Genomic DNA, 25,001 nt, shown 5'->3' with positions numbered 1-25,001 from the left:
AGGAAGATTTATTATATCTTTCCTTTCGTAGGACGCATTTGTTCAGGACACACTGTTTGGTGAAAGGGTCGTCATCATTTCTGCCTTGTATCTTCAGTCAGATTCAGGGAACAAGGAAAAGCAATGACTGTGTCAGGAGCAAGACGGATGGCTTGCATTCCACAGATGTCTGATCCTTGGAAAGGTTCCCTGTACAAACCGCCACGTGTTCAGCTACTTACACTGAATGAAAACTATAAAAGCTGAAAGAATCTCCCTCATGAAAGACAGCAGGGGAAAATAAATAATTTGCTCAATCTGCCCAGGATGACTCAGCTTTTACAAAGAGCGCTGTAAGAGCACCTTCAAGGGTAGTGTGACCACTGATTCCTGTGGGTTTTATTCAACACGTGTTGCTGGTACACAGAGGGGAAATGTGGTAACACTGTCAGGCACACTAACTGGAAAACAGCTGTATTTAGATTGTTACCCATCTCAGCGGAAATTAGGAGTACTGAGCAATGAGCTGACAATCTGAATTCCTCTCTTCACATCTCAGATACAAATACAAGGTTTAAAATGCAAGTACAATTCATTATGGGTGTTGTTTTTGACTGCAAACCAGATCATCTATTTGAGATTTTTACATTTTCCTCAGTACATCCTACATTTTACTTTTTGCTGTGCTTTTTAGGATACAGAGCTGAGTAATTGAGCGAGGAAGGCAGTAATCCTCAACAACCTCTGGGTGTTTTTCACACACACTAACTGCCTGTTTTAATCAATGTGCTGTTTGTGGTAGTGAAAGCCTGGAGAGTGCTGCCCCACTGTGTTTGCACTCAGTAACTGCAGCTGGTTCGCTATAACGACACTGATGCACAGTCACCTTGACTCAAAACAAGTTGGCCTTGTACCCGACAACAGAGGAACTCTCATCAGAGTCCATTATACACTTCCTGAGCAGCTGTCGGGAATGTGGCTCACCATCAGAACAACACCGAGCTGTAACATTAGGGAATTGCCTTTTAGTTAATACACTAATGTACCTGTAAGCTGGTGCCAATTGTGTAAGGTCCAGTGCTTACGGCCACGTGGTTTTGTTTTATTGTGTGCAAATAATGTAATTTTTGGTTCAACGTGGTCTGTAAACTGAGTTGTGAGAGCTTATGGTCAATTAAACTAACTCTGAAGAGCTACTACGTTACAACCTTAAAACTCAATGTAGCTTATGTTGCAAACTAACAAAGTAGCACTATCAGCTGGAGTATGTCACTTTTATAAAAAAAAAAATACATATTTGTGTGTCACTATATTGTGATAGTATGAAACAGATTATCTGGAAAAAAAATCAAGCTCCTCTACCTCCTCCCAATGCTATTGCCATCTGAAGAAATGCATCAATCAGAGTAAGGAGTGTCTGATTATACGTGTAAGTACCGCGTACATAAGCATGATTGCCAGCGCTAAGACCCTTATTTCTGTTGCTTGCCCTGGGAGAAGACAGAGCTTGATTTTTTTCAACAGATTATCCATCTCATGTCATACTGTTACAACATAGTTTTAATAAACATGAAAAAAACATTTTTTTAAATAAAAAAATTACATACCCCAGCTTTAATAGATGGGAGAGGATATACGGTTGTCAAAATATTTCCATTTGTATTCAGACATCGTAGGTCGAGAGTTTTCACTTGGATTGATCTAAACCATTCCATTATACGTATGCATGTTTCTTTAAGATTGTTGCCCAGCGACAGCTCTACTCTTAAGTTTTTTGCAGCACAGATTTGATTGGGAAAGCACACACAAAAACAAATAATAGCATCGTTCAGTGTTTATTCAAAGAACATCATACAATCGAAACAGAAATACAGTAGGTTAATTCAGTGCTACGCTTAAGGCACACATTAAATGATCACTACCAAATGTGTGGAAATAATTTCCTACAGGTGTGTTAAATACAAAATGCTAGTCAAGCTGTAAAAAAAATAAAAAAAAGTAAGCAAAACATTAATTTAAGAAATAAAATCAAGAAGAAAACATCAGTACCATGTGATACAGTTGGCTTAATTTTGCTGTTTATAACTTTGGCATAGTTATATAAAAAGAGGCAAAAACCAAAACATTAAGTCCTTTATTACAAGCAACGTTATTCTTGCATGCATCATAACATAATTTATTTTAACTTAGCTTTTAAACATTCGAACAGTCCAAAAGCACATGAGCTGTGAGGGACACCAACTAATCCAGCAGTGCTCTAATAACATGCAATAAAGTTGATTAAAAACATATTTTTATTATAAAGACACTTCAGGGAGTAAAAGCAAAATGTGAAATCCTCAAATGATTTGCAATAATGTTAAATATTTAAAAGGCCACTCTAATCAAGACTCTGAAATGCATGACATTTGCATTACTACTGACACAAAATGTTGTCAGATTTAAATATTTGAGCGTATTATAGCCCATGATACTGACATAAAGAAGCTGTTGAGATTCAGGAATAATACTTTCTACAAAGTACCAGTTTTACTCTACTGATCTTTACGCCACTCTTCTGCATACCAGCCTTCCCATGTGTATCAAAAGTACTTTATGGGAATCAGTGTGGCAGAAAACAACATTGCCTAAGTCTCTAGGAGGCTATTCCTAACTAATTTAAACAATCTGTGTTAAAATTCCCATTGGCTCCTTTCAGAGGCTCTTCCTCCCCATGCTGTGATTTTGAAGACAAGGCTGAGATTGCAACCTGAGTGCACTAATTGCATAAAAAAAGGTTTGTAGTGTTTCTCCACCCTTTGTTTCCTAAAATGAGATTCTCTGATGTGCAATTAGATCCCTTGCATTTTTTTTTTTAATTCTCCAGTGTAAAAAATAAAGAAAGAACCTACAAGCTGTTTGAGTATAGTACATGGCTAATAAGGCTGCCTCCTTCACCCACACTCTTTTAGTATGGCTCTGCCTTCAGACTTCGGTATAGGCAGCATGTAAACACCATTCCAATAATCTGCAGACCAGAGGGAAGGAAGATAACATAGGTTATTATGTTTACTGAATACCTCCTTAAGTTGAAGAAATATATACACACTCACCTGTACACAAGCAATCCCAATGCCGACAGCTCCAATAATCTTCAGATGTTCCAGGATGAATTTCTCCAGTTTGCTGATGCAACCGCCCTAAATGAAAAAACAAACAGTGGCTTCAGGTTACATCAGTACATGTGGGAGTATTGTTGAAGTCTCACTTCAAACAAATCCTATATATGCAGTACAGTTCTGCCGCACATAGAGTCTATGCTGAAATTTCAGGACAGAAAGACAGCCGTATCGCCCTCAGCGCGCAACATGTTCTCACCTCCACCTTGTAGATGTTGGAGGGGTGATCCCTTTGACCGCACAAGTAAATTTCAGTCTTACAGCAGCTGTCAGGGACCTTCCTGCCCTTTGAATCTGCGCTGCGGATCCACTCGCTCTCCACCCAGTCAGTTGAGTTGTTGCTCCCACAGCACTTGAACTGATGAAGAAGAAGGAAGTTATGCAACTTGAATTAGGAAATTTAATCAAACCAAAAGATTTAAAACTGTCACAGTCAAGGAGATCTGAAAAAAAGCAACTTTTTTGTCAAAAAGTTAACAAATCCTGCCTTTGTGGAAGAGTGACGAGCATAAAGCCATTGCATGTAAGAGAAACAGCAAACATGTACAGTGTACAAAGACTAGATTGGTTTTATAAGGTTTTTTGGTTGTTGCATTTTATTTTGGATATTTAAAATATCTTCTGGTGTTAAGTGTTAACAAAATTAAAACTTATTTTCATTTTGCCTTTGAGAAGACAAATTTGATAAAGATTTCTTGAAAATAGTCTCATTAACAAAGATGTTATCTGGAACAATTTATCATCCAGCTAAATATGTCATTGGCACAGGATAACTTCAGATTAACGGCTCTGTTAATCTGAAAGAACAGACCCGTAACAACTTCTCCATCTAATCTGAGAAAATTTTGCAAAGAACAGACTGATAAAGTCTGTCTGTAGATGTAAAAACCTTATAGACACTTTGGACAAAAGACTTGCAGCTGCAAATACAACTGAAACTAATTGCAAGAAGTATTGGTTAGAGTGAGCATGCCACACTTTTCAGACGTTCTCACAAATCATAAAAAACAAGCATATTTTGTCTTGCAAAAGCATTATTTTACAAGGCACTTTAGCTATACTGGAGTGTCAATTAAAAAAAACAAAAACAAAAACTTTTGGTTTATAGTTTTAATAATCCAGAACATCAGAGGCGAAACATAAAATATCAACGTATACAAGGACAAAAGTCCAGTTGTTTATTTTTCCAGCCCTAAGGATACAAAGAAGATTGGAAGTAAAATAATCCACAAGACCACAAAGGGTTTGAAAAACACACAATGTGATATAAACTAATCAGTTCCATCTACATCAGAGATTTATTCTTTCCTGGTGACAAATGGCATAGCTAGGAGTAGAATGCCTCCACAAAGATTGGAAAAGTCATTCAGGATTAGTTGAAGACATAAAGAGAACAATTAGATTTGTTTTGACTCAACCAATCATAAAAATCTCTAACATGATGGAATGATAGGTAAGCAAAATGGTGACACACAGGCAAACCTAACCAAAAAGTATCACATACATAGAGCTTTATATATTTTCAGGTTTTGCCAAAAAATTATGGCAACTTTAATGCTGTAATATTTGTAGAAATGCCCATCTGTGCATTCATCCATCTACTTACCTCTTGCTGCAGCTCGTCAACAGCCTTAGTGATGTGCTCGTTTTCATCGCTCTGTCTGTACTTGTTGATCATAGTGGCCTTCAGGTTCTGCTTTAGCTCGTCATTCAGCTGTTAATCCAAACAGACAGCCACATATAAATGTTGAAGCTGCCCAGTAAAATTACAATAGGCGTCTGAGCACAAAGCATGAACGTAAGTGATGAATTAGCTGCAACCGCCAAGTTTACTAAATATAGCACACAAGTAACACTGGGGATGAAACCTCTATTGTATCAATACATGCCACAGATGGCAGTTCTGCAGTCAGTAAAGCCAGTATAAAGGAAAATAAAGTCTTTATTTCTCTCTATTCCTTAAGCAGTGGCAGAAAAATGCTCACTGGAGGAGCAGGAGGTCTGTGGGGCTCAGTTTCTATGGCAACAAGCCAGCTGGGGAACCACTGGAAATCAAAGCATGAAGGGGATATCAAGGGAATGAATGATGAAAAGATGAATGGAAGACCCAGAGAGAGAGACAATAGACAGAGAGCTGATGACAAAAAAGGAGAGGATGGAAGGGAAGATAGGAAAGTGAAATGAGGGTGTTAAGATTTCCATAATACCTGTTGACAGTTTGGGAAACAGAGTGAAGTGAAAACATCCAGAGACAGTATGGCATAGCACAGCATTGTTAATGCTACCAAACAGCTGCAGCTCCCCAGATTATTTTAAGCTTAAATGTTTTCTATGGAATATCTATCAAATAAATAAGGAGTTTCCCTCATCCTGAAACTTTAAGAGGGAAAGAACAAGACAGGTGTAGTTAATCAAACACAGGCGAGTTCCTCCATAAAAGCAGATGTCTTAAAACTTTGCTTCTCTGATGGTGCGTTTCATTTGTAGTTGGAGCTCGGAAACTCCAACTTGGTAGTTGGAAAAATAATAGGAATGCCCCTCGACGTTGGACCGCCCACTCGGAAAGTGGGAGTGATTCTGACAATGACCAGTTACAATCTGTAAGTCCGACTTTGTGTTTCAACATGGCCGCTTCTCGCATCAACAGCAGTAAGCTGTGGTGGAAACATGTTTATTTAACAAGACTGTTGACTGGTAGAGCAATGGCTCAGTTGTGATGTCAAATCCTGTTCTGAGGGAAATGCAACACAGCATGAACACTCAGGTTTTTATCAACACAATGCCAAGGTAGAAAGACATCAGCAATGATCCCTAAAGAAATGAATGTAGATATAACTGCACAATGGTATAAAATCATGCAGTATCTATGTCACAAGATAAATAAATCCAGAGTTTCCTCACTTCCTTTTCATCTCATCTGTTATTACAGTGTAATTGTAATTACCTGACCTATGGAATAGCCAGTAAATATCGCACTGCATTTGCCAACTTAATGCCTGGACTTTATAGTTAAAGAGTCAGTCACAGGTGTAACTTAAAATCAAGTAATCTGAGTAAAAGGCACCCAGCAAATTCACTATTAAGACCTTTCAAGCTGAAAAAACGGCAAAAACAAAAAGAGCCAAGTTTGAGTCTCTACAGGCTCTCGTCATATCAGAACTAACCCAGCAAGAAGGTCTGCAGCATCCATGTTCCTATGCTGTCTTTGAATCCCAGAGTTTTACTTTTTCTTCGCCTTACCCTAAAATTCCATCATACTGCTGTTAAGAAAAGTTTGTCCTGATAAAAAAAGAAAAGAAAAAAACTAAAGAAATTCCTCACTTTTTTTTTTCTTTAATTGTAACTCACCTAAAGAAGCCCATTTCCTTAGGCTACCTTCTGCTGGAGTCAGGTATGAAATAAAGGAAACTAGGCCATGTAATGGGAAAACTGGCTGTCAGCTATCCGAGAGAAATTAGCTCCTAAAACCATGAATATTGTTTCAATCCAGAGTAAGGGAAAGAAATGAACCAATAATGTTTGCAAGCTGCTGATAAACTGGATATTTTTAATAATTGTAGTAGCCACACTGATTGCAGTACACTTCAAGACTCTCCAGTTGCTGAGCTTCCAGTAATCCAACTTTAGCTCTAGAGAAAGAGTAATGTCAAGTCAACATTGCCAACACAGGAGAAAATGCATCTAATTTGCTCCTGTTAACAGCGAAGGGAAGATAATACACTGAGATGGCTGTGAGGTTCAGCTTGGATTTTAAATTAGCTAAAATGAGATAAACCAAATATTTATACATTAATGGTGTGGACACAAAGTCTAAACCTGTTGCTAATATAGGTGAGAAAAGTTCAAACTCAACAAATGGTCTCATAAAGCGCTGGCAAAGCATTCTGCCTTGATGTGCGTACTACTGGAGGCGCTTTTCATTCCATTTGGACTAAATGTACCACAAATAATATGGGCAGTCAGATATTCATATTTTTAATGGGCTGTCCCATGTTTCCTTCCAGCAATCTCATTTATCATGCTGGTTTTGTTGCGTTTAGGATTACAGCAGAGCACAAGCCATGTGGGAAAAGAAACAGTTGTCTACGTTCTGTTACAAGGCTTTTGACTGCGTGCTTGGATTAGGAGCCACAAAACACTGCCAGCATGCTCTATTGATTTTATAGTAGCACACTTTGTACTGCTACACACCTTAAACTCATCTGAAGCCAGATGATCACTTTTTGTTTCGTACAGTCGCATCTACTTACAGCTGCAGTGTAGATTTCATAAGGTTTGACTCAAAATTGTACTGTATTGAGATATTCATCTGAATATCTAGTGGTTTTTGCACACCAATTTTCAGAATGCAAGTAGCTGATTTTATATTCATTCTATTTGTAAATATGGCTTACCTGCTGATAATAGATGTAGGCCAGGACACCAGCCAGGATCTCCAACAGGAAGATACATAGAAGCAGCACAAAGTACTGAGTACAGAAAGAACAGAGGAGAAGAAACACACAGTTATTGGACAGTAATGAGATGAAGAGACAACTTACTAATAAATTGCATGTGACAGCTCAGTGGCTGTGTCTAATCCTGCTTCCCTTGATTTATCTCAAATAGTTTTTCTATTACAAAACCGTTGTGTTATCCTTACTTAAGCTGCAGCACTGCTACGAAAGTAGCAAAACTGTAGTAACAAAGAAGTTTGGCGGCATTCTTTTCGTCTAGAGTTAGAAATACTACTGTTAGACATTGGTCAATGGTACGAGATTTTAATAACCAAAAAAGCGTCCCAAATCTGAACTAATACTGTTTAGTAATACTAGCAGATATACTGAAAACAGTTACAATAGCCTTTATTTTGTATTCCAAACAGAGGATAGGATACCCAGATTTGTTATTTCAGGTTGTGCAGATGAAAATGCCTTAACAAACATGGGGGAAATGAAACAGGCACACATTCTGCCAATATAATCTGCCAGAAAAAACACAAGGAAACAGAGAAAAGTTTCCAAAACCTTGCTGATTCTGTAACGTTAGCAATTAAAACAATTTTGACAGCAACAGAGGATTCAGCCAATCTCTCTGCTCCAATCTTCATCAAACAGACCACAATGGAGGGATTCAACAAAATAAAGTTACTTGAAACCCAAAGAGCAGTTTTATAAAAGGTTATTGCAGTTTTAGTTTTTTAATTGTAACTTTGTAAAATCCTTTGCATAACTGACTCATGACTATTGGAGAATACAAAGTGTTTTTCTAACAGTTCACTGAGCTCTAGCCAGTGCTTGGTGATCTGTGTGTGATTGTGTGAACTGTCAGACTGAAAACTGAACCTATTAAAGGATATACTGTACAGTCTATTGTGTGCAATGTGTGTTTCACCTCCTCGAAACCCACATTGTACACAAGAGAAGCGTGGACTCAAGTGTCTCTCTCTATACCTCCTAAACTCAGCTGCTAAGGAAAGCTATAAGGAACAGCAATTTGGCATTACTCTGCATTTAGGACTGCATACAAAAGTAATATAGTTACTGCACACACATCAGTGTTAATATGAGGTGATCCTAAAGTAAAATGGGCACATATTAACCAATACCTATTTCTAATTTCTTGCTGTTTGTGGATGCGTTTCTAGAGGAAAGGCATTTGCTTGGGAATGTTGCAATGAAAGTGATGCAGGGTAAAATTGTGGGGTGTTAAAATGAAGAAATGAGGCAAGTTCAGTAGGCATACAAGTTAAAAAAAAAACCAAAAACACATGAAAATATGATTGTACATATTACATGTACAACTGTGCTACAAATAAAGCCTGATGACAGACAATAAAAACCAAATTCTAAAAATAACCCCCTTCCTTTTCAGACGATTTGAATTTTCACCAGTTTGACTCAATGCAATAGATAAAGAGCTTCAAACCTTCAATTTATCACAGTTACAATCTCTGCTTATTCAGAGAGGTTTGTTGTTCAGAGTTTATTACCAACATCTGATTCGTGAACTGTGGAAAAAGGAGGGAGCGGGAGGCTTTGTCATTTCTTGCCAAATGAAAAAGCAGCCCGTCCCTCTTCAGAATAGGAGACAAGAAGCGATATCATCTGACCAAGAGCTTGGCCTGAATTTCCCTTTGTCTGCCTCGATCACAGAGAGAAATTCAGCTTCGTGGCGGACTTAGTCTCCAACTTTGATGGCTCAGCCAGATTAAATCTTTGAACAGCTCTGTGAATGCTGAAGAAGGGAAACGTTTAGAAGTTCAACAAAATACAAACATTCAATGTAATAATTTTGAAAACGGTTGATTGGGACATTACCAGAAAAACAAGGCCTTTAACAGGATTTCTGAGTGTTAGTGTGAAGTTACTCTAACATTTCACCAAGAGTTAGGTTATCGTAATAATACATCGCAGAATGTGAAAATAACATAATCGTAAATTCCAAGAATAGCTTTTTATTCACTTAATATTTTATTTATCTATACATTTACTTATATGCTTAAAAGCATGTATTTTGTGTCTGGTTATTTTAACCTTAGGAGTTTTCCCATATAGTTTCAGAATTTTAGTAGTAAGATGGAGGTTTTTATTATTATAATTAAAGTGCAGGTACACAACAAAGTAAGGTAATGTGTCTATATTTTCCCTAATAAAAACTACTCTGTCTTCCACAGGCTCCAGTAGATGTGCAGGGTGTGATATTCAACCTGTAGTCGCCTGTAGAGACTGAATGACTGAGTGCAGAGACTTAAAAGGGCCTCTCATGATTTCAGGCCCATTTTCTCTCACAGACTGTCACTTTACATATGAGTCACTATTCTTCTCCCTGTATACATCAGGACACAGTGCAGCTCATGGCAAAAATCCTGTTTGAAGTTTTGATTCCCACAGCTCTGCATCGTGTAACAGCTGTATGTCTGAAAAAAAATATTTTCTTTGAAGACAGCAAATATATCAATGTAGAATTTGACTATTTAGGCTCAGCTGATAGAAAAGAGGCTGTGGTTATCCTGGTTGTTGTGCACTTTTATCTACCACACTTTTTCCTTCCACTCAATGTTCCATATATGCTTGCATAAAGCTCCCTGAACAGTTACCATATTTAGCAATGACCTTTTGTAGCTTACACTACATGCACAGGGTGTCAATGTCTGTCTGCTGGATATCTGTCAAGTTATATATACATTAATATGATAACACAACATTTGTGTATTAAAAAAATCAATTTTCTTGGTCTCTTAATTGTTTATTTTTTGTTAACTTCAATTCACTTTTTGATCAAATTTAAATTAATTTAGTTGAAACTTCCTACCTTTTGTGCAACATCAATAAAGTACTTTGGCTAAAAGTTTGAAGATTACAGAGGCATAAATCAGAACAGACATGAAATGTGGTTATTTTTGGAACTACATATTTATACCAGGTACAAGTGAGTCAATAATTACATTTTACAAATATAATTATGGATGAGATTTTATTGAGGGGTCTAGCAATAACAGTAAACCCCATTTTTTTTAAGTCTGAAAGATTAAAAATATGTCAAGATTAAGAAAATATTGTAAATTATTCATCCATTATAATCACTCAGATTTCCCGGAGGATACAAATAGTCAATGGCAGCTGTGGTTTTATTGGAATCTGAATTTCATAAATAAAACATTTTGAATGAAGAAACACTAACAACTTCAAAATGCTAATGCTTTTAAGATTTTAAGAGAACACTTTATTTCACAAATTTGCCTCTTTTATACCTGACTAAAGTCACACAAACATACAAAACAACACCTTGATTAACTCCATCTCTGGCCGTCTCCCATCTGACAACTTCATTCCTTCTCTGTGATTCATGACTTTCATCTCCACTCCTCACTATGCATCAAGGAGCACAGGCACAAGCAGAATGTGTTCAGAGATTTCAAACCAAGACTCTGCTTCAGCCACTATCCTGTTCAGGTTTCTTAGATCTAGTGTATTTAAACCTATGCATTTATTATAATACATCATCACAAGAGATGATCTGGGCATGATGCATCTAAGGTTAGGCGATTGTTCAAAGACCCTGGCTGACTCAATAAAGGCTTTCATTTGTTGCTCATGACCAGTGAACATATTAGTCTCGAAAGGCTCATCAGGTTTCTGAACAGCAGCTCTGACCGAAATGAAGTCCAAAGCAGCAACCTCTTTAACCTTTGCTTCTGCACCCAGCCTGCTGCTCGAGATAAAAACATTCAATAAAAAGCAAAGGGAGACAACAAATACATTTATGTTGAGAAAAAGATTGTAAAACAGAACAGAATACAATTTTTTGCTTGTTAGATTTGGTAGAGAACTAAGTTAGCAATCTGCAAAAGATCGCTAGATGTTTCAAATATGTTTTGATAAGCTAATTTATGTCTTATTGCTATTATGTTAAATTTGTCTCTTTTATTCAAGGGAAACATTTTTTGACAAAACATTAAAAACGTTAAAACAAAAGTATACAAGAGAGCAAACAGAAAAAACAAAATAACAAGATGAGATGTACTGAATTTTTTGAAAGCATTTACTTGCCAGTAAGGTTTGAGCCAGGTCTAATTTCTATTCAAGAACTATAAAGAAAAAGTACTACCGTATTTTCCGCACTATAAGGCGCACCGGATTAGACGCTACAGTAGAGGCTGGAGTTATGTTATGCATCCACTAGATCATTGGTGTCAAACTCAATTTCACCGAGGGCCACTTCAGCATATTGGCCACCCTCAACGGGCCACATTGACGGTACAAATCAGGAGTGCATCCCTGCTAAAACAAACCCCAGACAAAAGGTTGACTTCCCTCATTCAGGTCTGCAGAGGCTTATAATGAGTAAATGGTCCAGGTGTGTTAGAGAAGGAACCATCTAAAGCTGCAGATGGTAGCTCTGGAAAACTAGACTTGGGCACCCCTAGCATAAATGTATAAAAATACAATGTTAAAAATACATTAAACAACACTTCATAATGTTAAATAATTGATTTTATGTATTGAAGTTTTAAATATTACATTTGAGTTTCCATGGATGTAAAATTACTGCTCAGTTTAAAAATTACAATATTTAAATCAGTGTTTAAAGGTAAGAAAACAAATGATAAAAACAAGTCACATGGGCAGACATTATAGACTTTACGCAAAGATGACCTTGAGTTTGACACATGTGCATTACGCCATAGAACTGCCAATTGGTAATTGAAATAAAGTAGCTTCGATATCAAAGAAGCCTACAGTGAAGTTGACTGGCAAATGAACCATCACGGAAGAGGAAGACTCTTGTTGTCTCACTGCACCCCAAGAGATGCATAACCTACAAAAACCGTTTCTGTCTGGTTTCGAACCAGAGACCTATTGCATGTAAAGCAAATGTGATAACCACTACACTACAGGAACTGAACTTCTCTATTTTGTTTCAGTTTGAGGTTCCAAAGTTGATGATGTGAGACAACGCATTAAAATGTCAACTGAGGCTTGCACTCAGATGCCTGGATTCAGAGTACAGACCATGACACCACAGAACCCTTGTTGACCTTTAGTAAACACCTGTGATGAAAATAACATATTAAATCTGTTTCTGTCTGGTTTCGAACCAGAGACCTTTTGCATGTAAAGCAAATGTGATAACCACTACACTACAGAAACTCATGCTCTTTACACTGTCCTGGTAGATAATCCAAATGTTGTTAGAGACTAATGCCAACGATGGGCATGGAACAATGTCAAATACTTACAGATCCTCTCAGAGAGCACAGTAACTTGGTGAACAAACCATCAGACTTATGCTTGTGCCTAATTTAACATCACAGTCCATAAACTGAGCCTGGGATCAAAAATTGTATTGAAGATGTCATTAGCAGAGAAAAATGGTTCTACAGAGACTTGGCTAAATGGCTAAAAAATAAAATCAATACTTACAAATAAAAAATGGTTCAAAAATAAAATTAACACATCAAAATAAAAAATATCTGTGAAATACAATCAACACTTGAAAATTAAAAATGGTTCAAAAATAATATCAACACTATAATATCAAAATAAAATATTATGTATGTTGTTTTGAAAATCATTAGAATATAAGCAGTTTTATCAAATCTTCATTGTGGTAAGATCATGTCAGTTCTTCTTAAATCCATGGAAACTCAACAGTTTGTAAGGTAGGTGAGTTAGCTCAGCAGGTTAGAGCACCGTGCTGGTAATGCTGAGGTCGTCGGTTCAAACCTTGTATGGGGCAATTCATGTCTAAGGTCTTTCAGACAATCAACACTTCCAAATAAATAAGGGTTCAGAAATAAAAAATGGTTCAAAAATAAAATCAACACTTTACAATAAAAATGGTTCAAAAATAAAATCAACACTTCCAAATAAAAAAATGGTTCAAAAATAAAACCAACACTTCCAAATAAATAAGGGTTCAGAAACAAAATCAACACTTCAAAATAAATAAGGGTTCAAAAATAAAATCAACACTTAAAGGTTCAAAAATAAAATCAATACTTACAAATAAAAATGGTTCCTAAAATAAAATTTACAGTACAAAATGTATAATGGTGTGATGGGATCTGGATTCACAGTGAATATTAACTAAACCGCATAAAATGTGACTAAATAGCCAATGTTAATGTGATTGTAATTTCACAGATAAAAATAGTACATGACCAATTTTTTTTTTTGTTAATGTCGGTCAAGATAACGGATAACAAAAAAAGTCTAGCGCGACCTGCAGATGTCTCAGTTTTATTCGCTGGGAAAATCAACAAGCAGCTTGAGGTGACTCTGCTGCTCTCTAGTGGCGAGAAGCCGTAATATTGGCTGGTAATCAGAATGCATTGTGGGAGATGTAGTTTGTAGTCAATTCGTGCTCAAAATCTATTTTAAGTCAATCATCAGCCTATAAAATGCTGGGCGGGCCACATGTGGCCCGCGGGCCTTGAGTTTGACACATGTGCACTAGTTGGAACTGCACTTCAAGGAATGTCAACAAAACAGTCCGACTCCGGTCGGCGAGGAGAGGGCGTGACCGGACGATGGTCACCCTTCTCCGTTCGCACACAGCATGTTCATGGAGAACGTGGTGCTAAATGACCTGCAGACGACCTGATTATCAGGTCCGTAGGTAGATAGGTCAGTCAAACTTTATTAACAAACCAGCATTCTGACAACTATCCCAGCATGCACCGCGCGCTTCTTCTTCTACGGGTCGGTGGCTCCTTACCGTAGTTGCTAGACCTGTTGTGGCTCAATATTGGTCCATGTATAAGGCGCACCGGGTTCTAAGGCGCACTGTCGGCTTTTGAGGAAATTGAAGGTTTTTAGGTGCGCCTTATAGTGCGGAAAATACGGTAGTCTCTCACAGTCCATGGAATTTGACAAATTGAGCTTAAGCTAATTATTCCTTAAAAAAAGAAAAAAGTGAAAACTAGCACAATCAAAGCTGACATCCTATGTTCTGCAAAAATCTCATTTAGTGTAAACGAGAATAAAAAACAAGAGAAACTAAATTAATTTGCTCTTCCACTGCTGAATCTAGCCACTAAGAATTAAACTCAATTTAAATTCTTAAACGTAAGAAGACACGCCGAATACTGCATGCCATTATTCTCCCTGTTCTGATTCTTTCAAATAATCAAGGTGAGCGTTTGGAGAAACTCACCACACCTCCCTTGCCTGGCCCTTGGCATTTTGCTCTTTAGATCTTTGTTCTCCTGACCTCTGTGTAGCGTAAACATCATCCATATCCTCCCTAAAAGTCCTTTAACCAAAGGAAACAGCAGTTGGTCTATTTAGGCCTTAAAGCAGCAAAATACTGCAGTGAAGCTGTGGAGGGAATCGTTTTGAAGACATCAGCTCTTGTGACCTTCAGGTTACACAACAGAGGTGCCAATCAGTGCATGTGTGCTCTCAGCAAGAAACAGGTGTGAACCCCCACATACCCACACAAAAAACAATTACCTTCCCACTCTCCCCCTCCCTCCTGTCCTTATGTTCAACCTCTATTAACAATCCAGATACCATCTCTCCTTGCCGACAAGTATATTCTTTCATGCTGATTCATCGCTGTAATCTCAACTCTTCAGAATGCATCAAGCATTGAAATCACACTGGAAAAGAAGAGGTCTCATGCGAATAAATTACTGAGTTAAAAATCTAATTGATTAACTTAATGTGGATTTTTTTAGGTTGCTATACATAGATTGAAACTAAGAGCAGTAAGTATATCAAGTTTTAAGTACTTTATTCCAATTCCACAGAAACACTGAGAAGTTTGCAGGAACAAATGAGGAAAGAAAATGAAAATGTAACCATAAATTGACTAGTAGCTCACACCTAATTAAAACTGTATGATTTATCATAGTGAATAATTAATTTTGTTTGTTTAAACAAAATAAAACTAAGGACTTGAAGAATTAACATGAATTTCTTACATCTTGCTTGAATCACTGCAACTCCTTGTATGTTTGTGTTTACCAGGCATTGCTAATGCGTCTGCAGTCTGTACACAATGCAGCAGCTTGCTTCCTGTCTGAAAGCAAAATGTGCATTTACATTATCCTTGCACTGGCTTCCTATTTCTTACAGAATTCAGTTTGATATTTTACTGTTAACCTGCAAGTCTTAACAGCTTGGCACCACACTGCTTATCTGATCGTCTTCCCTCTCAAGAAGAGACCAATGGCTCTTAGATCCACTGGTCAATTACTCTCAGATACCCTCAGATCCAAACTAAAAACCAGAGGTGACTAAGTCCTTTCTGTAGCGGACCCTGAGCTCTGAAACAGCCTACCTTTAAAAAGCAGAGACACTCCAATACTTGCTCTATTTAAATCTTTTCTACAAACATTTATTTTGGCTTACAATTCTAGCTAAGCAGGGTTTTATGGCAATTGTCAAAAGGTGGAAGTTGCACTGCTTTGGTCCAAGGCCCAGAACCTCTGCACCCACATCCTCTAGTACAGAATAGACAGGAGAGGTTTAAGGGAAAAGAAAGACAACTGGATGGACAACATCAAAGGGAAGATAAGTGGGGGAATCTGCGGCTGTTGCCAGAGAGCAGCGGTGAAAGTCCCTGAACTACAATGATAAGGATGGGACAAGACGAGACTAGACCTCTTCTCAGAGGTCAGAGAAGTTCCATCACATTGTGGTTAGCAGGTCCTGACAGCACTAAGGTATGTTCAATGATCAGAAAAAGATGGGATTTTTGTGCTTACAACTGAATGGTCACAAATAAGGCCAAATATGGTCATGTCTATTAGCAAGAATTTCAAACTGATCACGATTCAAAAGTAAAAAGCTTCCATCACAGTGCAATGGAGAGAGATGAAGTACAAACAACAATGCACACACCTACTCATACCTAAGGGAAATACAGAGAACCTAATTCAACTAACAGTCATGTGTTTTGATTGTGGGAAGGAAACCGTACATGAATGAGCTCTCGATCAAAATGCAAATTCTATGCAGAAGCAGCATAGAACCTTCTTGTTGCAAGGCAATGATTCTAACCATGTTGTCCCCTCATGTCACCCTCTGAACACAGTCACAAGAGTTAAATGTCTGTATGAGAAAACTGTTTTGACAGTGTTTTGCAGGTGGTTTTACTGGAAGACTCTGTGCTGTGTCTATGTTCCAAGTTCAAGTGTCTGTTTTGTCTCAAGAGAAATATATTAGCCGGGATCTCATAGCATGCAAGTACTGGAAACATAGAACTGTGGTTTTAATACTTGCTTAATACTTTTTGGCTTACTGACAGTAAGGGAAAATCTTTTCACATGCCAAGAAAAAAAAAAAAAAAAAAAAAAAAGAATCGCTCCACAATATTACAAACTCAGCTTCCACAGTTGTGCTTAGTGGCAGAAAAAACACATTTGTATTTTCTGATTTCATTTTGTTGACGCTGAACATCAGAAGCAACTTCTGTTTCACACATTGTGATATTTTCACAGCACTGAAGTTGCGTGCAGCTTCCATTATCTTTCTACCTTGGTGTGATCTCTTACCACTCCCAGCAGTTTCCTCTGCTCCTTGAAAGTGGCACAGCAGCCCAGCACGCCTGTTACCATGACAATGGCTCCAGCCAGGACCAGTATGTAGGCGGAGGCAGCGTAGGTTTTGGAGGGGAGGAGGCTTATGTAGTTGCTCTTTTCCACCAAGGTCCAAACACCCACTGCCATCACAACTCCTCCTGCCAGCTGGGAGAAAAAGGCACAGGATGGATTCAGGTTTCTTTCAGTGGACAGAGCGTAAAAGCAAAACAACTCACGCTCTGGTCCAGAAAGCAGTAAAAACTGTAATAATTGAGAGGAAACTTTTTCAATTTCCACATTGTCTAAATGAGAATCTAAAGGACAAAAACAGGGATTAGCACAAAATGTGTTAATCTAAAGAATAACTATAGAGAAGAACTTGAATTTTCTTTTCTGAAATAACAGAATGGAACAAACTGATAGATATGTGCAGCAGTCATGTTTCATTAACAGAAAGTACAAAGCAATCCAGGTTTTCTCATTTACCTGTGCTTCATTCCGTTAGGTACTTAAAATGAAGTAAGTGGACTGGTATCCTTAAGTTCTCCATTCGTTAATAACTTTTCATTGGATTAAAACACATGCTGCATTTGAGTCAGTTTAGGATAATTTCATAAGTTTTGTCTTAGTGCCTTTTAAATTTTGAGTTGAAGGTAGCAGTAAAACATTCACACTGATGCTCAGGTAAAAAAAAAAAATCTGTGATTATTTTCATAAAAATTCTGCTCTGCATTTGAAAGAGTGAACCGAGCTGGACACAAATCTGAAAGGGCAACAAGGGATTTTCAACTATGTGAAAAACATTTCCTTCCCAGAAATAAAGGACAAAACATTGGCATGAAGAAAATTATTCTCAAAAAAAGACAAACTTTAACTGTGGCCTTGAAAGTATTCACAACTCTAAAAGCAATGATATGGCTTACATGTTTTTGAGCATGAAACAAGACAAACTAATCAAATACAAATTAAAATAGGAAGATCTTGACAGCAAATACACATCACAATTAAGAAGAGAGAATAAAGAGTCACATCAATCTTAATTAACACTGATTCATTAATTACATAATGGCTGGGGGAAGAAATCATACGCAAGATCTGAAAAAGCTGAGAAGCATGAGTAAGATATGCCTTATAACGTTAGAATTAAAGAGAATCAGGTTTAAGCTTTAAAATAATAAGGTAGAAAAGGGTTACCCTGTTTTTTTAACAGAGTTTTAAAAAACTCTGAGTTAAAAACCAAACAATTGGATTATTAGTTAGATCATATCCACAAATATTTGAAACTCACACATTGAGGACACCCAGTGGCAGTGAGAGGAACGTCTGAATTTCATGTTGGATAAGAGAAAACATGCTAGAAACTCACAGGTACCCACAATGAGTAATATCACTTACGACTAGTAACTGAATGAAGCAAGCTTATATTTTCTGTTCAGTGTCTGCATGCACACCTGTTCCACACAATGTGCATACTTTATAGTTTCAGACTTAACTTTTTAAATTTTTCTGTCAATTTTAGGGTAATGTTCACACAAACTCTAAAGCTGTAATGTTTAAGACTTTAATTTTAGGTTTAGTTGATAAAAAGGTGTCTAACCTGTTTCTATTTCTGTTTTTCTTCAATTTAAAAGCAAGTTTCTTGTTTGAGTCGTGTACTAAAAATGTTTTTACATTTTAGAAGTACTAAATGTCCAGAATCAGATGTATTTTTTTTATCCATATTTCAGGCATAATTACTACATATTTAACAAAAGATAATTTCCATACATTTCTGGATTATATAAGAAACCTGTAAATACACATGAAAATGTAGTAAATTCACTAATTCTCAAAAATCAAATGCAACTGTTCTTGAGAAATGTAAAAAAATCTACCTGAATTTTAAGGTCATATGTTTTCTGAATATAAATGAAGAAGACATGAGTGTTCAGTTTTGATTTAGTAAAACAATGTTATGACATCTTTGCTCGTGTAACTACACGTAATTTACACCATTATTCTCAATAGAGAGAATAGATTCATTATCACAGAGTGGAAAGTGTTAATTCAAACTCAGAATGAGTTACAATCAGTAAGACCTGTTCATTATGCTGATTGCATCTCTATATTTAAACCACGTTGGGCAAACAAATGTGAATTTGTCAAAAGTTGTTTTAATGGCAAAGTTTAAAAAAAGAAAATCTGCTTGTTGACATTATTATATATATATTTTTTCTTCTAAAATCCAGATCAATCTGGTCAGGCTATCTAAAGTTGGCAGTAAATATTGAAACAAAAACAGCTAAAAATCTGTTAGATGTCTAAACTATCAGCAGTGAGATTAAACCAAACAACTTTAGGTTTTAAACAATAACTATACTAATTTCTTTTCCACTCCAAATCCAGAAATTTGTAGCAGCTCAGCTAAATTTTTTTCAGTCAAATGTATTTTTACCACAAGTGCATATTTGTAGAGACATTACTACCAAATCGTCTGTGACAACTCAGCGTACCCAAATGGAAACTTACCCAAAAGAGAAAGTTGAAAGTAAACAGGAGATATTTCAAGCAGACAGTTCCACATGCTTCCTTCTTCTCCTCATAAGCCCCCATGCTGGAAAGAAACATTAGACAGACAACCATAATCAAACTGTGATGCCAACTTGTGATTTGTTTTTAACATACAATAGAAATACCACTATTAATGTACAATAAAAATTCAATAAAAAAAAAAAAGCACCCAAACTTATCACGTCCATACCAATAAGGGTATGATATTTGACAATGATGTTTATGAAAAGACTAAAACAGTTGTTTTTTTGTTTTTTTTTAACCCATAAATTGGATTTATTTGCAGCTCCACAGCTGGTACACAATACCAAGTAAAACTAACTTCACAGTCACTGTGAACAACTTTTACTAAAAGAATTGTTACAATGTTAAATTTGACTGTGGAGAAGTCAGAATTACTTTAGAAGTGTGGGCAGAGTCAGTGAGTTGAGTTATTACATCTGAATGCAGACAGCTCCATGACTAAGAGGTGAGTAAGAGCTAAAGGTTGGAACGGACTGGAATTAATGAATAATCACCCACTTCTCAGGTGTTGGACATCTACTCTTTTAGTGACAAAAATTAACAAAAAATAAACCAAAAACATTGTTTTCTTCTAATGTTGAACAGCTTCTCTAATTTTTATGTTCTTAAATTAACAATTCAGTCTCTAAGATACTATTTCAAGAGTTTAAAAAACTGTTATAATCTAAATTTCCTAAGAATTGCAGGACTTTATGGATTGCCAATGGAACTTTCTAAACTAGTAATTTGATGTTTAAAAGGGGCAAACATGCTCAGAAAATACTATAAATAATCTCTTTAATCTCTTTTATAACTTCTAATCTCTTCTCCATTTTGTAAAAATAATGGTGACCTCATGTGCTGCTTGCTGGACCACACACGTTATGTGCCTTACTAAATTTTAAAACCAGTTTTAATCATTGTTATTGATGTTTTCTATTGCTCACTAAATTATTGAGGTTGTTTTCTTGTCCAGCACTACTTTCAGCCATAAAGAGGTTATAGAAATAAATGAATCCCATGTTTTGAAATATAACCAGTCTGGTTGTATCCATTTTAAAAACACATTAACAATATTCTAATTAGAGAGCCGTCTCATCACAGTTACCCTACAAGCTAAGGTTTGAGGAGTGAGTAATTTAGTAACTCTGCAATGACTAAAGCTGCCTTTCTGGTAACTGTGCTCTTCACACCTAGCTTTTTTAAACCCACAGTTTTCTTGGATAACTTTCCAGTCAAGCCCAAACTCGTGGTGCCTCCTTCTCCACTTCATTGTCTCATCCTGACTCTCTCTTCTCCTTTCCCCACCCCCACATATACAATGCAGTCTGTTTCTATGTGGCCACGCATATGACAGAGTGACGGAGTGTGGCTGCTCTCCATCTGTTACACTGGGGCCTTTTAGTGTGCTCCTGTTAATTAAATTCAAACAAGACGTAACTGCCAACGCTGTCTTTTTCTTTCCAGTGCACAACACGAAAACTGCTGAATAAAGATATCTGTTTGAATGCCTGTGAGCTTTTCTTTCAAATGAATCTGGATGGTTTGTGGATCTAATTAGGCATTTTCTTCATTACTCAGATAAGCATTAGGCAAGAAATGTCTCTGTTAAAGCCAGTGCTGCCTGTCTCTTTGACAGAGCTGCAACAGCACCGTAATTTCAGCTCTTAGGATTTATTTGAAGATTTACAGTGTTTTAAACAATGCCAGACTAACCATCCATTGTACACTTGCACAAGAGAAGCTAAACAAATTAGACAGGACACATCATAAATTTAGTAATCCATCCATTCAATCCAATTATTTTACCTCCACTGTCACTTTTAGAGAATTAATCTGACACTGGGATTATTTGTTGGTTTTCAGCTTCAACTGTGATTTGCTGTAGTTGCATATAAAATCAAAATATATGACTTTGAACCATTTGTTTATATCTTAAAAGAAAGAAAAACAAAACTGAATGTATGATTGGGAACATATATTAAAAATTAAGTCATTAATCATCACATATAATTTTCAGTTGAGATACTGTCTAATTACTTAGTGAATAATATTAAATCAAAAATTTAAAAATATAGTTTATATAAAAAAAGTCACGCAAGGATATTACGTCTAACACAATAATCAGGATTTTAAAGTAGTATTTAAAAGTAGCACTTGTATGTCATTGATTTAGCCTCAAAACCAGTTATTATATGTTGTTTTTTTAGATACATTAGCCTCTTTCTGTCATCAAGGCATACTATGGATAAACTAAAAAGTTTTATGAATTGTGGACTGCATTTTATGCATGATTAGACTTTGCTTTCACCAATATGCACTCAATTTACCGTATACCTTGACGTCACCAGATCATCGCTGAATAAATGTTAAAAGGAAAGAAAGATTTAGATTTAGAGAGAGAAAAATAACAGTCACAACTTTAAAAGGAAAAACTAATCTGTTTGCATATCGTATCCATGCCATAGCATAATGAAAGCCAGAACTACTTTAAATAAAGTAAAATTTCAGCAAGAAAAAAAAAAGATAATCATTATAAAGATGTATTCCGAGGTGTTTTTTTTTAATGCATTTTTTATTGTAGCAAAGTCAATCAACCTATTTTGATGTTCAAATTTGAGCTTGCTTGATAACTTTTGGATATTTTTCAAACTACCAAGAGACATTACTCCAGGTTTTGCAACATCAGGAAAAACGGGTAACTGCAATAAGTTGCTTAAAACTGCCATAATATTTTTCTCACCTCTTTTGGAGTTTTTCTTCTAAAAACATACATGAAGAGTAGTGCACTAAGGGCGAATATGTTAGTAGCATATCTTGCATGCATTGTAACCTAAGTAATCAATAAGATATTGGCTGATCTAGTCATTTTTTAAAATAGGAGTGTCAGTCAGATAAATAAAACGGGGTTGATGTGGGTTAATAACACGGTTCTTCTACTCAAAGTGATCATTTTCTACCCAGGTCATATGTTAAACATTGATATACCAAGCATGGTGTATTCTTCCAAAATGCAAATAAACCATAAATGGAAACATTAGGCATAAATGAAACCACAGATCAAATAGCAGTAAGTTTAAATATGGCTCCAATGAGTCATACACAAACCTGGAAAACCACTGGAATGGAACACAAAGTACAACTTTCCTGAAGTTTCTGGGCTTATGATCAACATTTTAAATTTTTGATTAAAGCCAATATATCAAATGTCTCCACCAAAATGCTGGCTACATGATCATATTCCAGAAAACAAAAACAGTTTTCTGTACTATTGCCAAGCTTTGTGCAAGCTAGCGCTAATGCTGAATAGGCTGACATAACTCGCAGGGAAAATGGTTTGTTTTTAATCAACTCAGGCCACTTTTAACAGTCTCGTAAAAACTAATGAAGACACAGTTTTTGTGTTAACCTGCGGAACGTTTCAGCAACTAAACCCATATTATGTCTATGACTAAACCAAGGTCGACAGCAGTTCCGTCTGTAGTGTTTACTAACTAACCCGCAGTCTGGGCTAACGTTGACCACATACTACTTCCTGTTTTCACTCACCTGCTATTTCTTCTGTCTTCTACAACGAGATGAATATGATTAATATATTCCTAAACGTCGCCTTTGTTCATTCCACGTTTAGCTGAAAGAAGCTTCACTGAGAGGAGACTAAAAGGAGGAAAAAAATATCTGTGCTAGGCTCAGAAAAAGAGGCTGGAGCTGCTTTAGGAGACTCCTCCCTGTGCCACCTTGTTTCTTGGATTTCATGTCCTGAGGCGAAGAATAGATTCATCAGGCGTGGCAGAAAAGTCTTCCACACCGCAGAGGATTCGGACTAATCGGCTATATATAAAAAAAAATTAAAAAAAAAAAAAAACACTTAAAAGGATTCAAAAAGTTATAATTGGTTAAAAATTCAAAGATAAGAGTCAGAATCAGAATTCTAAAATTTGTTGGAATTCTGAGAAAAACATGTCAGAATTCTGGAGAAAAAAAAAAGTCAGAATTGTGCTCTTATTTTTCTCTTTGTAATTTTGAAGGGGAAAAAGCTTGCTGCATAACTCACATTTCTATCTCAGTAATTTTTCACATGGGCCATTCAGTGGTTGCAGAATGTGTGGTTACTTTGTGGCAATCACATTTCTGGTCATACATACCTCTAAGTTTCATTGATACAGCTGCCAATCTGGCAAATTAACAAAGCACATGTTCTAGTGTATCTGAGTTATCCATGGATGCTGTTACAAAAGAACAAAACAATTGGGAAAGGAAAGTGCAAAGTTATTTGGATGTAACATTTTGTGTTTCTCTTGTGTAATAGTACAGGCTTACCACTAGATGACAACAGCTGCTTTAAAGCTTGACTCCAGTTTGCTGGACTCCTTACCGTAATCTTGAAGGGAAATGTGACAGAATGACCTAGAAAACGGCTCACCTTTATTTACATGAACTGTATCCTAGTACAGCATAGGATGTAAAATATTATTTTGGCTTACGAAACAAGTCAATATAATGCATATACATGGAAATAAAGAAGAAATCCACAAGTTTATGGAAACATTTTAAGCTATAAAAGAAATGAAACACAAACAGCGCAGGTAGGAAATCTAATCAGGCTTGAGATTTTACATGCTTGCCACACATTTCCCCATGGCCTGATTGAGAACTAAAACAAATGCAAAATGTTTAAATTGACAAAACCATAAAAACAGAAATTTAACATCACCTGCTGGTACATGAGTCTGTATACAAAGACTGACCTGAAGCACATGATGACACAAATCTCTTGCGTGTTTATTAGAGAGGTGAAAGGATAAAAGCTGCTGCAAGGACACAAGCTGTCAGTCTGCGGCACACTGTGTTGTTTATGGCCACATGCGTCCCTCAGAGAGACACAGAGAACTTCAGCTACTGAAATTAACCCTCCAGCACAGGTTTGTTTGTTTTTTGTTTTGTTTTGGCATAAGTTTGTATGTAGATTTTTAGATGGTAGGATATTACATGTTCTATATATTGAAGGTAAATAAATTTGAAATAAGAAAATGTAGTAGAACAGTACAAAAAACTGCAGGCTGAGAGCATACTAACAACAGTTGCTTGCTTGGTTACATTGCTATTCTTTTCAGGAGAATAATTCAATATTTTTCAATAAAAGGTGTATGCAAAAAGAGGTGTAGAACAACATTTCTAATTCTTTTTTCTTTTTAATTCTGATGTGCTGTATGATCCGTCAAAAAATGTAGATGCCTTTATTTGCCTGCATGTGGTTTGTGTGCTGTCTCGTGCAAAAAAGCCACTAACACCGCTAA

General features: G+C 36.4%; 1 protein-coding gene and 1 non-coding gene across 2 annotated transcripts; both read right to left on the bottom strand.

Annotated features, from left to right (window-relative positions):
• Positions 1 to 1,798: 1,798 nt before the first annotated feature.
• cd151l (CD151 antigen, like) lies at positions 1,799 to 23,526 on the bottom strand. Its single transcript, XM_014978606.2, has 8 exons — positions 23,254 to 23,526; positions 19,660 to 19,744; positions 17,125 to 17,316; positions 7,532 to 7,606; positions 4,744 to 4,851; positions 3,337 to 3,495; positions 3,072 to 3,158; positions 1,799 to 2,986 (listed from the first exon to the last, which is right to left on the bottom strand). The coding sequence occupies exons 2-8, from the start codon at positions 19,741 to 19,743 to the stop codon at positions 2,927 to 2,929; spliced, it is 765 nt and encodes a 254-aa protein (XP_014834092.1). The 5' UTR covers position 19,744; positions 23,254 to 23,526; the 3' UTR covers positions 1,799 to 2,926.
• On the bottom strand, positions 12,697 to 12,769 carry trnav-uac (transfer RNA valine (anticodon UAC)). The gene has a single exon. It is a non-coding gene; the product is annotated as a tRNA-Val (tRNA).
• Positions 23,527 to 25,001: the final 1,475 nt, after the last annotated feature.

The sequence above is a fragment of the Poecilia mexicana genome, unplaced genomic scaffold, assembly GCF_051168715.1.
Source record: "Poecilia mexicana isolate PSO_F unplaced genomic scaffold, ASM5116871v1 scaffold_3, whole genome shotgun sequence".
NCBI lineage: Eukaryota > Metazoa > Chordata > Actinopteri > Cyprinodontiformes > Poeciliidae > Poecilia > Poecilia mexicana.
This window is presented reverse-complemented; position numbering and strand designations above follow the sequence as displayed.

What these genes read in the sequence shown, in the direction of transcription:
- cd151l (XM_014978606.2), bottom strand. Translation starts at nt 19,743, where the DNA reads ATGGGGGCTTATGAGGAGAAGAAGGAAGCATGTGGAACTGTCTGCTTG. An exon ending in CCTACATCTATTATCAGCAG is followed by an intron (nt 4,852 to 7,531) that starts GTAAGCCATATT and finishes TTGGATTAACAG; the next exon opens with CTGAATGACGAGCTAAAGCA. An exon ending in CCAACATCTACAAGGTGGAG is followed by an intron (nt 3,159 to 3,336) that starts GTGAGAACATGT and finishes TTTTTCATTTAG; the next exon opens with GGCGGTTGCATCAGCAAACT.